This window comes from Atta colombica, unplaced genomic scaffold, assembly GCF_001594045.1.
Source record: "Atta colombica isolate Treedump-2 unplaced genomic scaffold, Acol1.0 scaffold238, whole genome shotgun sequence".
NCBI classification, from domain to species: domain Eukaryota; kingdom Metazoa; phylum Arthropoda; class Insecta; order Hymenoptera; family Formicidae; genus Atta; species Atta colombica.
The window spans coordinates 99,037-116,968 of record NW_017259336.1 but is presented as its reverse complement, the minus strand read 5'-3'; the positions used below and the strand labels follow the sequence as shown (position 1 = coordinate 116,968).

Below are 17,932 nucleotides of genomic sequence, written 5' to 3'. Positions count from 1 at the left end.
ATATATATATATATATAAAACATATATTAGGTGTAGTAAAAATTTAATAAATATTTATTTTAATAGTTCTAAATAAATATTTATTAAACTTATATTTATTTGAAATTATTAACATGATTTCTATTATTTTTTATTAAGTAAATATTTATTTACTATAAGTAAATGTTTACTTAGTACTATTCAAAGAAATATGTATTAGGATTTTGATGTACTGACTATAATTTTCTTAACGAGCTTGCGATGAATTTCTAGGGTATTCCGACTCTGATCATCGCGATATCAGGAATCGATGATGCAGTATCCGTCGCTGTTTTCAGTATCGTGAAGAGCGTCATGTTTTCTCACGATGCGTTGTGGTACCAAATCCTTCAGGGGCCCATCTCGATTATCGGCGGTCTGGGATTCGGTGTCATGTGGGGCTGGTTGGCCAAATACGTGCCAGAAAAGGGCGATGTAAGTACTTTCTTTACAGCTACCGCTGCAAACTGCATTGATCGTGAGAATTACGATTTTGTAAAGCCACGTTTCTGTGACCATTCAAACGCGGGCATGTCGGGACGCACGAACAAGAACTTTACAGGAGAGAAAGAGGAAAAAAAATTATTCTCGGGCGTATCGGACACCGAAGAGGTATCGCACGATGCGGAGAGTCGTGGAGTTTCTGCACGATGCCGCAGATGCGTTTTGAACATTCTCATTAAATTGCAACCTTATAGCCACCATTCACAAGTTATGTCAGTCGCGGTAAACGCGAAAAACGTGCCTTCTAGAGGAAACGAACTAAAGTTTACAATATATGTGTAACACAACGATGTATATATTTTTTACTACTCTCGAAATTTTTCCACTGTTCGATTCTTAAAGTACACATGCGAAGGATACAGGGAATATTATTTAAAAAGATAATAATATTGTTAATAACTTTATTAATAATTAACTCTATAACTTTATAATAACTTTTCGAAAATCGAAGCGTCCTATTAATTGTCATACCACAGAAATGGTTCGTAAAATTAGCGTTACTTTACGTTATATAATCTCATGAGTCGTGTCTGATTGCGCGAGATCACAAATTGACTGTTCCAGGGCGAGATATAAGAATGAAGGGTTGCGGCGGAAATAGGGTCAGCCAGTAGGGAGTCGTTCACCCCACATCGTACCGAGCGATGAATCTCCCTCGCACTAGATTTCGCTGCATACCGCGAAAGCACTCGCGGGGATAGAGTACATGAGTGGAAATCCGAATAAATCTACTATTGCCGGATAAATCCACTTATACAGTTATCATCTGGCCATGAAAATCCTGTAAACACTGTATGAATTGTATACTGGAGATCGTGTACCAGAGATTCCTGCATCCGCAAACCGCCGAATATCTTTTGTTAGGAAAAACGTTTACATTTCCTTATTCAATTCTCACACGGCATCTCAAATACGTTTAATTAGCCTCAAAATTATTAGCGATTTTTCAAAGCATCCTACAAACAAAGGATAGACAAAATAATATTAATATCTGAGACATACACTATTTATGGTTTTCTTAATATTTAATACATTATTTACTTATAATGAGAAATTGATAAAATTGTTTGATTTTAATACCCATTCTATCATTGTTGAAATGGAATTATACATTGCTTGAATCTTGTACTATTCTTTTAGTAGAACATCTTTCAATTGCTCATATAAATAATATTGAAGGATGAAATTTGCTTTTATTTTCCAAAATCGTGCTCTATTATCCTAAGCTTCAACATTTTTCCTAGCTAATACAATCGCCTGATTATTTGTAGTTTTAGAAGATCAGAGTAAGAAATAGATTTTCTTTTCCAATATCTTAGACAATTATAAAAGATATTATAATTATATAATATAATTATAGATAATTATAGAATCTGCTAAAAGAATGGTATGACACATTGCACTATAACAGTTATTACATTGTTCTAACATGTATGACTCTATTTCAATAATAGAATTTGTATTAGAGAAATAGGGCAATCTTTATTAATAAAATAAATAATATTTTCTAGGTGTTCATATCATTATTTTTTATTTATCTCATAGATCTATACTATCTCTAATATGTTATCTCTAATAAGAATAGGATACTTCTTCGGTTTTTTAATTATTTTCATTTTTTTTTTAAATTCTTTTTCGTGTTACGTATTTACTTTTATAAATCTCGAAATTATTTAAAACTTCTGTTCAGTCGGGAAATACTTAATATTTAATGTAAAAATCGAGAGACAGTTTATAATTAGCCTTGCGCAAAAGCCGTCCTCAATAAGGTAGATTATAAGTAAGTGCTCAAAGTTAGACTTAGCTCTCAACTAGAAAATAACTATGTATCTGAAATAACGACATATTTTTACTTTTTGAAAGTAGCGTTATATTTTTTTAACGGTATTAATTATTTTCCAACGATAAATATATTCTTACTCAAGAACAAGAATCGCTACACAAACGATCTTCCAGTGACACTAGTGTTTCATTCGTAAAAGATTTGAAATTCAATTGAATTTACCCGGAGACTTGGAAGATTTTGGAACGTTGGTTTGGGTAAATTAAATATTGGTGCGCAGATTTGGCGAAGAAGTCGACTCGGTTACTGCACCACCTCATCGTATTTAAAATATCGTTCATATGAGGATTAGCGCTGTTGCATTGCGGCGGTGGTTGCAGTATTCTTACAGACTCGCTGTAACCTGATTTATCTGATATACTTAACCTGTTACAATGTGCATCAGATCAATAAAATGTATTTTTGTAAAAATTTCCTCTTTATTCACAAATGCTATTTATATACATTACTAATTATTACTAATTACATTAGTTGCTTTCTAAATTTATATATTACTTTAGGCCAAACATTTCCATAGCTTGGCATTCTGAGAATATTACAAAATAATCGAAATTAATTTTTTTAATTTTCAGTTTTCATTATATTAGGTGTGGGAATAAGTTCGTGGCGTTTTTTTAATGCCATCTAACGGGAAAAACGCCATGAACTTTTTCCCACACCTAATATTTATTTTAATGAGTGTTTTTTTTACAAAGCAATGAGTGATATAATTGTTGTTTGAACAGTCAAAGCACATCACAAGCTTATATGTCTTTAATGCTGCCGCCTAATTACATCATTTATATCAAGCGTGTACATATACGAAGGATGTACATGAAGGAGCCCATATTTCGAAATTTATCTTTTGTAATGAAATCGATAAATCACTTCATAATCGTGACGCGGCGCTTTCTATTAGGTCCTAACGCTTCATTTATGTGCTAATGTTGTAGCCCTTCATAGTGCCTCTAAGAGTGCTGATGTTACTCGGGGGTGGCCTGCTAGCGGTTTTCGGCAGTGAAGCAATCGAGCTCAGTGGTGCCGGGCCGCTTGCGGTCGTGGCTGCAGCTTTCGTCAGCTGCTACTTTTGGCGACAAGATGGTTGGGACATGGACGATGTAAGTACAAATTTATAATGTATAAGTCATAAAACTTATACAGGAGTTTACTAATCTGATGAATAAGTTGTTGATAAGAAATTCTCCAGCGAATTCCACGCAAATACATTAAATAGTAGTTCCAACTCTCGTAGAACACGTTAATACATTTTTAAATAGCCACAGTAGTGATACAATCTAAAGAATGCTTTGGTTGTAAAATATTAGTTATTAAAAAATTTTATCGTAAAAACATCCTGAAATTAACTTCAAAAAACAACAAATTTGATTTTTAATAGCTTATGTAGCTTAATTACTATATTTCGCTGGAGTTTTAAGTAAATAATTTTTTAATGATTAAGTAAATCCAAATTAATTTTTGTATGAATAGTTATTAATTTTATTTTCAATTTTATTAGAGTATATAAAAAATTTAATTTAAATCATAATGCTTTCTCATTAAATTTGTATTACAAATAAGTATTACAAATAAGTATTACGATTTTACGTAAAAATTAAGGCAAGCAAAAAATTAAATAATTTTTAAACAAGAAAACTGTTCTCAAACAGCATTCAGATGTAATAATAGAACAATCTATGTGAAGTTGTTATATTTTTAGTAATGCTTTGAGTTGTAACACATATATCCTTAAATTTCTGAATTATATATTTTTATAAACCCAGACAAATTTCGACGATTTAATGGATAAAAATGACACATTTAAAAATATTTTGAATCGCAATTGCGCAATTCCAGTCTGCGAGAGATATTAAATATTTAACTTGAGAGAAAAGGAACGTATCAGCGACGAAAGGGAAATACATCGCAGAGTTTCACTCTCCTAATCCAATAAGTTGAATCTCGTGAAATATTCAGACCGATGTATCGTCACTATTCGGCTGGATGCGGATTGGGAGTCAACTGGCTCGTTCCTATTTCCGCTTTCCGCATCGCGTCGCATTCCACGCTGTCCATGGCGATGCAATGGCGGCGACACGTTCTTTTGCACGCGTTTCGTGACGTGACTGTAACCAGCATCTGTCGATATTACCGCCGTATGATATGCACGTCGTATGTCGCATGCCGGCATAATTTATCCCGGCTAGATTAATTATTACGGAACAATTGCGCGACAAGGCGATGACAGTAAAACGCCCTTTTGTCTCAAATAATGAAATAATTCATTCCCGGTAAAACATTTTTCTTTTTGAATATTATATGTAATTAGATGTAATTACATAAAATCAAATATAATTAAATATAATTTTATCACTTTTTCACAAGGTTCATTCGATTAAATTTAATTAAACATAATTGTCTGTATGAAATTATTTAATTTTAATACATACAGGATAACAAAAAATTTAGTCGCAAAGTTTTACGTTTATCAAATTATTAGTAATTTGTAAACGTATATTTACAAAATTAACTGTATAGTGTTAATTTTATTTTATTAAATATTAAAAATAATAATTAATGTTCAAAATGGTCACTTTTAACTTTGATAAAAAACGCATCTACGATAGCCGTGTATCTTTTCACGGATAAATTTTCCCAGGCAATAGAGCGGTCTTCAGTTCACCAACTAACTAAAAATCTTTTGGTGCAGTCTTTTGATATTTAATAAGATTTAACTAACTCTCCAAAGTTTGTTTTTTTTATATAAATACGTATTAATATAAATATGTTTTTATATAAATACGCTAATTACTATTCAGATAGCAATTAGCTAACTTTATTTGTTATCATTTTTACGTCAAAATGATGACGTGGATAATGATTTGATAAACAAACAAAACTTTATGACTAGTTTTTTGTCACCTTGTAAAATTAAATGTGATACTTTCTTATGAAATTTAATTATGAATTATTATTAGTTTTTAAAGAAATAATAAATAAATATGGTTTATCTTTATTATGGTTTTTAATATTAATAGAAGAAAAGCTGTGAAAAGCATACGTGTTACCTATAATGTTCTTGTATTTGCAAAGCATGTTACATGCATTATCTGGAAATTGCATAGAATTAAATTAAATAAATCAATATCGATGAGATTTCCTACGCACCACAAGCGCATGTAAACAATAGCGGTAAATACGAGCTTGCATACCGCGTGAACTCTGGATATTCCGCATTTCCATGCAACGTTGGAAGATTTCCATATCGATATCGAGCGCCATGAACAATGCGATGCGAGATATCATCACCGAATACCGAATCGACTCTTCTTTAGAGGAAAATTTGTGGAAAATGTCATTGTATTCGCGGCATTTTAACATCTAGTTGCGCATATCTCGGTAAACCGAATTAAATTGTTGCTATCATTGCTCTTTGTTTTCATTCGTTGAATATCACTCGTTTTCGAGATTTATAAGGAAAATAGAAATAAATAAAATAATTGCTTCATTCATAGAAAATTTTAACAAACGAAATTCAGACCAATATAAATTTTAAATGAAAAATGTACGTTCATAAATTTAAATTTATGTGATCGTGAGCGTGTATTTTTCTTTTTTTCTTTTTTTTTACAGAATCCGGTGGCTACGTCTTTCGAGATCTTCTGGATAATATTCGAATCGATCTTGTTTGGTTTAACCGGCACACAAATCAAGATTAGTGAGCTCGAAGGAAAAACCGTCTACCTTGTACTAGGCTGTTTACTTACCGGTATTGTTATTCGTATTGGAATAACGGTGTTGCTAGGGATAGGTTCCAAACTGAATCTCAAGGAGAAAGTGTTCATTGCTTTGGCTTTGATGTCTAAGGCGACCGTGCAGGCCGCTTTGGCACCCGTTACTCTCGACGAAGTCGACAAGAACGATCATGAGCAAGTCGAATACGCCGAGATCGTACTGATGACGTGCATACTCTCGGTACTTTTGACCGCGCCTGCGGGAGCCATTATGATAACAATCTTGGGACCAAAGCTACTGACGAAGACCACTGTGCCGGTCAGCCCACCGGAAGCTTGGAAAACGCGCAGACCATCGATTCGCGACATTTCAATCATCAATGAGGATCCGGATCTGGAGGAAACCGCGAACGAGAGGAAGCCCTGACAATCGTATTTAATTTGCATTCAAAGCCAAGCTAATAGAAGTTCATCCTTATTCTCCGGCGCCCGGAGTGCCTGAACATGCCTTTATTTTAATTACACGAGGCACGACTTAACGGTCAAAGGACTTATGATCACTGATGAGATATTAATCATGGTTTAATGTCAGCTGATTTATATCTAGCTCATAGCCGAAAATGAAGTACTCATAATGATATTATAGCGATATCATTTCTCAAACTTTTATTTTGAGTTATACGTGAAGAGAAGATTTTATTCAATCTGACGTTAGATCAGTATCGTTATACTTCAATGATGAAGCGATTGAACTTAAGCGATAATTCTAATCCATGCAAAAATTCTTCGCATGAAATAAAACAACGATCAATAATTGGTTACATTTTGCATATTTATAATGCAAAATTAAGAGATTGCGTTTATTTAGAAATTTTATGATCTTAGGATTTGGGGAATCCGTAAGTAATGTTATAAATTGAGAACTTCATGTTGTGATTTTGGAATTTAATTATATTATGCGCGCGCGCAATTTGTTGGTAAATTTATAATTATATTTATTTTAATTATAATTATATATCCTGTACATTATTATGATCATAATTATAATAATGTTCACGTATTTCTTTCCTCACTGTATTTTAAGCACAAGAATTTATTAGCGAGAACTTTTATTACACTTACATTGTTTTAATGAATTCATTACTGATATTGACATTATAATATTTGTAAAAAGAAAGAGACTGTGAGGAGATATATTTACGCGCTAGTGATAGTTTTACCAATAACACACATAGCAATTTTACTGATTCACTGGTTAATTAATTCATTAATTTTTACGGGTAATTTATGCTAATTCTAATTGAATCTATAATTGAAAAAAATATCATTCATTGAATGATAGGTTACCATGAAATATGTGAAGACATTTTTGTAATAAATATGTATGCGAAATGCGACTTTGCGCTAGTTTGCCGTTATTAATATAATCCTAAGTGATTTTGGAAGCTCTATGAGTGATTGATTTATATAGGTGCTGATCGTATTATAACAGATTTTAAATGTGCGTTTATATCAGAAAGATGTGAATGCGCGAGAGTACGAATCTGGCATTAGAATCGCTGGGTACAAGATTATCCCACGTAATATCTTTGTTTTTTTATAAGAAGTTTTTTTCAATAAAAAAAGAAAAGTCGGTTCAAGTTTTGTAATGACATGAAAGTATGATTTTAACATTAAGACGGTAACGCAAGAAAGAAAAGTTCACATTATCGAGCTAATGTTCGAGCCGAACGTAAAGAATTTCGAGTTGAATTTCTCCACAGGTGTCAAACTTCTTCAGGAAATTCAGTTTGATAATAAATTGGACGCATTCTAAGAATACAATGAATATATCTGAATGTATCCTAAATACATGGTATAAACAAATATATTGTTGCAAGATATCATAATTTTACCGATAAACTCTATTTGAATATACATTTAAAATAAAAGCAGTTTTTGCTATCTATGAACTTTCTAATATTTCTATTCCTGTCGATTTTTATCGAAGAAACTAATTAATTGTTATAACAGTACACATAGAGTAAAAAAAAACATTCTAATACTTATACGATCAGGAAAATATTGAACATGCCTTGTGAGAGATAGTTTAAACAATCTTTTTGCTATATTATTATATAATATTATTTGATCTTATCAGATTTAAAACAAGCAGCTTGTTCTTAAATATCTCTTAACTCTGCTGGTCTATTCAAATTTATTATACGATTACATTGTTTCGATCAATATGATTAAAAAGGATTTAAGAAATAAAAAAAATTCTTTTACATAAGAAAAATAAACATTTTTAGATTAAACAAACGCGAACAGATGCAGGATTAAAATGCCTGAAGTAAGATTGATTTCTCTAATCAAAATATTTTCTTAATAAAAATATACAAGCGCAAAAATCAGAAATTATTTAATGTTTTAATAATAACATTTTATATACATATTTTTAATTTTATTTATTATAACTTTATCGTAATCACTTAACTTATGCATTATACGCCGTATTTTATGCCGTAACATGCAAAAATATCGTAATTTATAGTGATTAAAGATAATCTTTGGTATTCTTGATGAATTTTTTTATGTAACTTCTATAATTGTAAATCTAACTTGGAAAGTAATGCTCGTGATATACATATAGAATTTTGTGCCATTTTCAGAACTTCTTAGCAGACATTTCTAAGAGTCAAGAATAGCAGTTATGAATAAGTCCATTATCAAAATATAGGCCAATACAAAAGGAAACTTTGTACAATCGTATCCTACATCAAGCTCTATTCATGCCATTACTCACACAGCACACTTTATCCAAGAGACGTTTTAAGACGTAGAACATTCTCTAGTCTCTAGAATGTCCCTTGAAGGTCTATACTGTGTAAGTATTTGCGTGGCGCCAGATCGCGTCAAATCAAACATAATTATTTCTCCTGTCAATTACTAATCCTCCTGCTATTAAGAAAATAATAAAATTATAGAACAGTAAATTAACCTTATTTCAAATATAATTCATTCGAAAATTAGAAATAAAAGTTGTCGTTATTATGTATAATTACATATAATTTAAAATGCGCTATAATTAATTTGAATTTATACTCCACTTAATAAAATATTGATTGAAAGAAAATTTTTACTTATTTTAACTGACAAAAGTACGTATTTAAGATAATCACAAATTGGACAGAGCATGACTCAAGAACATAAGAATATTATATGATAAAAAGAAAGACATAAATTATGTAAATTATCAGTCTACTACTAGTCTCAGTTATTACCTTATGGTGTCGAACTAATCGTGAATGTCGTTAATGTGCTGTCACTTACGCTTTTCCTGACTTTATAAGGATCGTGTAAAGCAGATGCATTATTCGCTGGATTTGTTTTTTTCTTCTTGATGTCAAATCCCAATCGCCTACGAAGTGCTTGATATACGCGATTCTTCAAAACGAAGAGAATAAAGATCAGTAGACCTTGGAGACAATTAAAGACATCGCTGGTGTAGAACAACACATGGTGCCAATGTTCGTAATCTAAATATTTTACCAGGAAGAATGACATCACTTCGCAAATCCAGGACATTCCCATGACGATAAATAATTTGATGTTCATGATAAATCTATCGGAAAATAATAACTAATATAAATATAACTTTTTTGTGAAATAAAATTTTACTAAAATAAATAATATATAAAAATATAAAAAATATAAGTCAATATCAAACTCGTAAAATAACAATTTAAAATTTTATCTTAACTATATTTGCAATTTCTTACTATAAAAAAAATTTAATAATGAAAAGTAATATTTAATTAGGATTCTTAAAATTCAAACGTTAACAAAAATTCAAGACAAATGAGAGTAAAAAATTAACAGGACGGTACAATTGATGCACTATAAATTAACAACGTAAAATATATTTATATCCATTACAAGACGATTGGATATTTTGACCTATTTTATGCCAATCATCATTAACGATATATTAATAACTCAGTAAGCAAGAAATATATTAGAACATTTCAGCAACATTGTAGCAATGTTACAATGTTGCTATAATGTTGCTGAAATGTTTCAAAATGTTTCTTGCTTACTAGAAATTGATCTCTCTAATTAATATTCTTGGTATCCACAATAAATTCTTGATATACAATGAATATAGCCACTCAAAAATGCGAACGTCAACTAGTTGTGCTTCTTAATCATAAAAATTAAAATGACCCTTACGATTTATTCACACCTTTATCTATATTGCATATTGAGAATTTGTTTCTGCGAATATCGAGAACATGCTAACTAAGGATTACTTACTTTAAAGATGGCTTTAGGTAAGCCAAAACACATTCGATCGTCTTATAATAAATATATTGAAATATATTTTACATTGTTAATTAATTTATAGTACACCGATTATTGCACCATTTTATTATTACTCTAATTTGCCTTTTTATTATACAAAAAAATTATTTATCAAATGTTTTTCATTCATTGAAAATTAACAGCTTCTATTTATAGCTCTAAAATGAACTCTAATGATTATTTTTAAAAAAAGTGTAGCCGACTAACTGATTACTCATAACCAAAGTTAATAGCGTCTAAAACGTGCTTCTGAACACACACGATTTTATTACTGTATTTCTAGTTTTGTAGTTTTAAATAGAGAGCAATAATTCTCGTATTTTTGTGTAGGCTGCGCTACACAACTTCGAAGAACACTTTAATCAAAATGATAAAACCGACACTAAAAGTTCCGAAATGACGCGCGTGCTCAAAATTTATGTGCACTAATCATTAATTTATTGCTAAAGTATCTTTAGTGTTTACATTGCTTCGGAAAATGAAAAGAAAATCATTCCTGCTAAGCTGGCGAACACTTACCTCTTCTTGTCGGAACGAAATCGTTTACTTCTAGGATCTGTGGGGTTCGTAGTTACCCTTTTTATCTCTGCTTTTACCTTATTGCAATGTATCGACGTGAGAATGAAAAATACTACGTTAGATAGCAACAGAATCATCATCGGTCCGATGAAGAAAGTTAATTCACCGTACGAATTTCGGTTTTCTGTTTTGTTAAATTAAAATATTTTTAAAAATCATTAGAGTAAAATATTTAAAATTTTTCGCACAATATGAAAATAATTCATTGTAACGTAAATATGAAAATACTTTTTCCTCTTGTTTGTATCATTTAATGATTTCGTTTTATTAATATTTTTACTAATAAACAAATTAGATTTATTCTATCTACAAATAAGAGACGTGAATTAAAAAAATATAATTCGGTAATAATCTGTTACGGCAACTTTACCTTCGTTTTAAATCGTAAAGACTATTGAGAATTTTTCTTAATTACTTAATTAAATATAGTTGCTTTATAAATGATATTTATTACGTTGCAATATAAATGACACTTATTACGCAAGCAGTTAATTTAATTACATTTTATATACAGGATCAATGATGCCTAAATTTGTTCTAGCACGATCAATACGATTGCTCGAGAAAGTTTTTAATTATCGGATAATGGCGACACGACGATAGAAAGAAAACTTTACGTTTGCCTTCTCCCCGATACGTTCAACTTTGAATGCTAAATGAATTTTCTAACTGCAATTCGTCTTGCACGAAAATTCCCAACTTCATTCCCAATGTATATATATTCTATTTCCAATGTATAAATTAGCAAGAAAATGCTAGAAGAAATAACCAACATTATATAAAAAGCTTTTGTTACGAAAAGTCAGTAATCTTTCCAAGAAGTTCATAATTAGCATTGACAAATTTGCGTTACATCATCTCAGACAAGAATTATCGATTGTAAATGACTCACGTGTAAACCAACAGCCCTTATTACCAATATTGGGTTGCAGATAGTCTGGCAGGATTTCCGTGCTGTCAGCAACGATAGCGAGGATTGACACTAGCAAGGAGAGACCCCATGCATATACGCAGTATAATAGAAATCTTTTCCTATGCTCGCGCGCCTTTGTAATGGTACTTCCGCGCAAAACTCTGCGGGGAAAATAAACTATTATTATACTATGTATTCTCTAAATCTGAATCAGTGGATAATCACTGACATCAGTGCCACTGGTAATCAGTAAATTAAAGTGAGATCCCTAACTAATCTTTATTATGTGATTTAACTAACCTTGTTTTAGTGCTTAAATTCAATGCATATGGTATCGAAAAATTGAAATTAACGTGCAGATATCAATTTTAGTTATATAATGCTCAAACATTCTTCCCTTTTTAGTTGAACTTCACTAATTATCAGTGCCAACTATGCCACTGGGTAATGTGACTATCCACTGATTCAGATTTAGAGAGATATTAAGATAAAAAATTAAGAAATAACGTATACTATTGATAGCAATGTAAAATATGTTAATCTACAAAACTCTAATATTTATTAACAAGTGTGTTTCTGAAAATAACGCTTTTAATATTAATCAGACGATGAGGAAAACTAGAATTGATGATCAAGCGTGCGACTGATTCTTAAATGTCACGTCAAAAAAGATTGAGGCAATCTGCTTCGTTATGACGAAGTCGATTTTAATTTGAGGAAGTCGATTGGGACTCAGTCATAAAATTCCGTGAATGCCGCATGAATATCACATGATTTACTTTTCGATTCACGGGGAATGAACATCGTGAAAAAATAAGAACCAGTCTCGTGGAATTCCCAATCGAGAGAGCGTGCGCCAGCCAGCTAACATTAAGCTGTACCGGCATCGTCACCGCGACGTATAGGAATCTATTTTCTCCGTATATTTACAAATCTCCCAGCTAGAATAGCGTCTTAAACACACAAACGTTCGTAACCGCATAAAAACGACAAGATATATCCCGATCGTCGCTCTTTGATAGAGCACAATCTATATCTAGAAATTATTTCTTTTTTCCATAAAAATTCGCAAAATTTTATTTTCAACGAGATTTATGTTCTCGAGACATCACGTCTGATTTTTAATTACAATACTGATTTGCTAAAAAAAACGTAAATTAAAAATACATTAAAAAATTCTTAATTTCTTTTTCTGGAAGTTACAAATTCCCTAACTTTTCGTGAACTAAATACTTTCCTGCATGAAGTATTGCGCTATATTAAACGCGTTGAGTCATTTCAGTGTTTAATGTTTGGCAGTGTATATTTGTTGAAGCACCGACATACGTAGAACACAATGAATTCATGAAGAGACATATATAGATGCGCCCACAATGGAAATTAATGAGAACGGCAAGACATTCTATGAAAGATCAATGAAGCAATTGAGATAACATCGAAGAAACTATCGGGTAAACAATTTTGTGCGATGACAAACTTCATAAAATTATTAAAAGAGACCGACTAATTCATTAATCAGTCATCAAAGAGAAATGATTATTGATTTTCTGTCAAGAAGTTATGACTTTGTCTTTACCCAATTTTATCTTCGATTGTCTTATTTGACCCAGTCACATGATGGCGTCGAATGACTTACCCAAATGTCCACCATATGTCGAAGCACATGACGTTAAGCCAGGAAAACGCCGATAGAAAAGAAAAAAGCGTGGTATAAGCTGGAAAAACATTGTTTTTTTCGTTTCATTAACGTCATTTATACATGAATATTTCCTAGAATATCAGCGTACAAACCTAAAGTTTTACATGTTGTCATAAATTGTTCTTCAATTACGTCACTAGGCATGATCCAAGTGATGATGGGCAAACAGGTGAAGGCCAGGAGGAGGCTGCTCACATGGCACATCAGCGTTTTACCATGAAGATTCTGCAGACTCGGCAGGCACACGTACACCAGCAAGGTTATTAGCAGGAAGGCGCAGCTGATGACTTCCAGGACGGTGTTCATTTGGTATCTATTAGCGAGAAATACATTTCACGTTTCGTATTTGACACGTATTTATTTGAAGCGTATTGAATTGTCCAACATTATTTTCAACATTATTTATCAATTTCGTAGACATTGATTAACGTTTCTCTTTGCGTCACGTATACAACTAAAACGTTTATAGTTCTCGAATACAGGGCATTATCTATTGTGCAGAACGTTGGTACGCTACATTTGTTTGACTTTGCGAAGTTTAAACAAATCAAGTCTGCCGAGTTTCACCAAATTTGACAGAATTTGCGGTGGGAGAGAAAGCCTGAATGCATAGAAATGCATCAGCAGCGTCGAATCTAATGCGATGCATTCGTTACTTTAATTTCTAGAAACTCAATACGAACTCTATACTTTTCTAAAACAACTTTCCCGATACTACAAAGCGTTTCGGCAATATATTCACACTCAATGCAATCTCTTTGTTCAGTCACATCTATCAAGATAAAAATAAAGCTGATTAAATGCTAATAAAAATACACGAGTGTGGTTACTATACAGTTATCAAATACTCATTTTACAATTGAAAAAAATAAAAATAATGTATACCTTACTGAAATCTTATTTGTCTCCGGTTTGTCAAAACATATGAACAAATGAAAGTTGTGATCAGACTCTGATTTGTTGTAAAAAATGTCCATGCAGTATTTGTCTTGGTCATACTCGGCATAATTTTTGATAAAAACATGTCCTTCTGATGTCAGAAAGACATTCCCCCATTCTTCGTCCCTTGGATCCATGGGATACATGCCGTATTTACATGGCTTCCCAATCAAGATTCCATAGTCTAAACAATCAGAGAGAACTGTTAACTCCGTTTCTCCATGTATATAGGATTCTCGTCGACAACTTGTTGCATAATTGTTATTCATTATCAATAAACTTTAAATAAATAGTCCAATTTCTTTCTAAGAGGGTAATAAGAACATTTAAATATTATTGGAAAAACCTTTGGTCGTGTCGAAAGCAGACGATTTCGTTTGATTTGCGAGGGCCTCGTGAAACTCTATCGGTTCGTCGGGTACAGCGAGTTTATTGCATCCCTGGGCGTAAAAGAACTCATTTTCGGCGCAGCACTTTCTAATGCAAGCGTTCCTACGGCAAAATTCCGGATTTCTGCAGACGCGCGCTATCAATGTTCGATCAGAATCCGACGTCATCTCGAGGCAAGCATTACCCTCAGTAACCAATAGTTCCTCTTTGACAATATTCATGAACGCTGGAACCATCACCTATCGAATTATTTGATTTACGATAATGTTGTATTAATTCACACTGACACACTCAGAAGATAATTGCTTCTATAAAATATTGTATGTACAGAATACATGAGACGTTTAGAAAATTTTCATTCTAAAAAAGATAATGTCTATTACATAAGATTTGTAATATTTGTCGAGAATTTATTTATTAAATGTCCTTCAGCACATACACAAATTGAAAAATATATATTTTAGAATGCTTTTTCAAAAGCTGTTAATATTTCATCTCAATTGATTAATTTCGAATGTATGAAGAAAACAATTAATTAATTTTCAGTGAATTATGCTTTAATACAATAGAAAATGTATTTATATAAATACATTATATCAACTTCCTAAAATCGAAAATTTATCTTATTCTTACTGACTTACATAAAGTAATGCATAATTCTGATAAAAAAGATATAAAATTTAAAAAATGTCAAAAAAATATTTAAAATATTTTTTATATATATTCAGAATAGTATCTTTTATATCTTATAATAAGGTTTAAGTTTCCCTTACTTACTGAATATGTATTGTTCTGCATAAAGACATCGTTTTTGTCAATCTCATAGTCGACGATAGGGCCTTTGCATGTAGGTGGACCTTCGGTAGCTATTATTACAAGATCTGCGTTAGCCGATTCATTCAACAAAAACGTTACAAGGCTGTCTAATTCGCTTAACTGCGGCACGCAAGCTTTCGTGCGACTGTCGAATACTGTATCGCGAGGGCAACATTTTCTGATATATGTGAGTTGCGGAAAGGATGCGTTAATCGCTTTTATCGATCGATCTTTGTACGATCGACAATGAACGACTATTACGTTACTCTCTCCAGTTGTTTGAAGTATTTCGAGGCAAGCCGGTACCTACAAACAGTTTATCAAATTAATAAACAAGGATCTTTCGTTTTTATATTTAAACTTGCCGTTTCACATAATCGATTATATAATTGGGATAGTATATTTTGATTGTCACGCGACGATTAGCTACTATAAAAATATCATCAAAAGAACAAAAGTATGTTATTTCTTTTTAACGATGTAAATGGATATGTGAAGTGCATTTAGCCATTTCTCTATCAAAAGCTAAACGTAAAAATGAGATTTTTTTATCATTTAAATTTTTTCTATTTTTGAAAAACTGAAATATTTTTTTGCAAGTGTGTTTTTATTTATTTACTCTTTGTCAGTTTTCGTAACATTTGTAAATGCTTAATGAACAGTGCGACGCATCCATATATATAAAAGGAGCGGTTAATATACTTAATAACCTAATAATTAATTTGCCTAGTAACTTGAGGGAGTGGTTGATGATCAAAATGTTGAGAATTAGCAAAACAAAGAGAATTAATTAGCATATTAAGAATTAACGTTAATTTACATAATTAAGGTAAAGTAAGGTAAAGATAAAAGTACTACTTTTAATTGTAAAATTTGTATTTTCTGGTCTATTATATATTATATATTATATATTATTCGCGCGAAGATAAATTTTTTTATTACTCAAATTTATTTATATACTCAAAGGTGACAAAAGTTTGCGGATTATAACGTGATATATGTATCGTGATGAAGTTTTTTATGATACATTTCTCTTTAGTTAATTAATTTCTCTAAGAAAGGCATTTTTCTTTTAATTTCTTTAAAAACATTTGACTTCTACTTTAAGCTACATGGTATCATTTATCTTAATAATTTAAAATGAAGAAAATCAAGATAAAATTAAAAACAAAAGTATCACTTTATTGAAAAAGATTGTATTTTTCATTTAATTTTTTTATCATCAATTTTTATGTTTCTCTTTATACTTCTTCATAAACTAGCTTGACTTTTACCTCTTCAAAATATCGCAATCTCAACAATCAGTTGAAGATACTTAAGAAGACCAATTTAATCATTACAATTTACCTCTAAGAAATTGTCGGAATCAAGATAGTCAAGTGGCGTTGTCATAAGATCTTTAGGTTCTTTACATTGAGGAATTCCTTGGAACTCCGTAGTGGTGTTCCAATGTTGAATATAGAGTTCCGTCGCGTTCCTCGATACTGAAACGCACTCTATGGTGGAATGTCCTGAAAAGATCTCTCCTGGCGGGCAACATTTTGACAGATGTGACTTCGACAATATTTTTGTCGAGAATAACACCAGACCGGCCAAAACAAACCTTATCATGATCACAGTGTGGCTTAAAAATATAATTACTCGTTTATCAAATGTAAATAATCCTTATCATGGACATAATGACGTAAAAATAGAATTACTCGTTTGTCCAATGTAAACAATCTCTAGCTCTCTATTATTCCTAATTTTCTGGATCATCTGTCGATGTATCCCTGCTGAAAAAAATTATGTCATAACGTTACATGATGAAATCATATAATTAAAATATATAAATCACACAACGGATTGTTTCAAATCGATTGTTTCAATACGTGATTTTTTTAAAATGATGTTTAATTTGAAAAATCACATAATATTACAAATAATTTCAGCCATTATATGATATTATCGAATTTTTAAGAATTGAATAATAGGAATAAAAGAAAAAAGAGCATATCATCATGTGATTTTTCAAAATACGTAATTTTAAAATCGTATTAATTTGAAACAATCTGCTACACTGAGAAAAAAATGCTGTTGATTCAATTAAAATCTGTATTACGGGCTATCACTAACATACGTAATTAATTCATGTATATTTTTATTGACATAAAGGCCTTGATTATTGAAATAATAAT

The 17,932-nt window shown here is 31.3% G+C and overlaps 2 protein-coding genes across 2 annotated transcripts in view; one reads left to right on the top strand and one right to left on the bottom strand.

Moving 5' to 3' along the window:
- The window catches only part of LOC108688691 (mitochondrial sodium/hydrogen exchanger 9B2), a 21,558-nt gene extending 14,951 nt beyond the window's left edge, over positions 1–6,607 (top strand). The window contains exons 4-6 of the mRNA XM_018195036.1: positions 253–453; positions 3,298–3,462; positions 5,975–6,607. Of these exons, the coding sequence (XP_018050525.1) occupies positions 253–453; positions 3,298–3,462; positions 5,975–6,502 (894 nt within the window). The 3' untranslated portion in view covers positions 6,503–6,607. The remainder of the gene's footprint in view (positions 1–252; positions 454–3,297; positions 3,463–5,974) is intronic.
- Positions 6,608–9,339: 2,732 nt separating this feature from the next.
- Positions 9,340–17,506, bottom strand: LOC108688717 (G-protein coupled receptor Mth2). Its single transcript, XM_018195075.1, is given in 10 exon segments — positions 9,340–9,679; positions 10,885–11,122; positions 11,891–12,072; positions 13,548–13,626; positions 13,703–13,923; positions 14,496–14,733; positions 14,896–15,178; positions 15,717–16,061; positions 17,103–17,379; positions 17,456–17,506. Coding segments are annotated over 9 exon segments (2,190 nt in total). The 5' UTR covers positions 17,367–17,379; positions 17,456–17,506.
- Between the last annotated feature and the right edge of the window lie 426 nt (positions 17,507–17,932).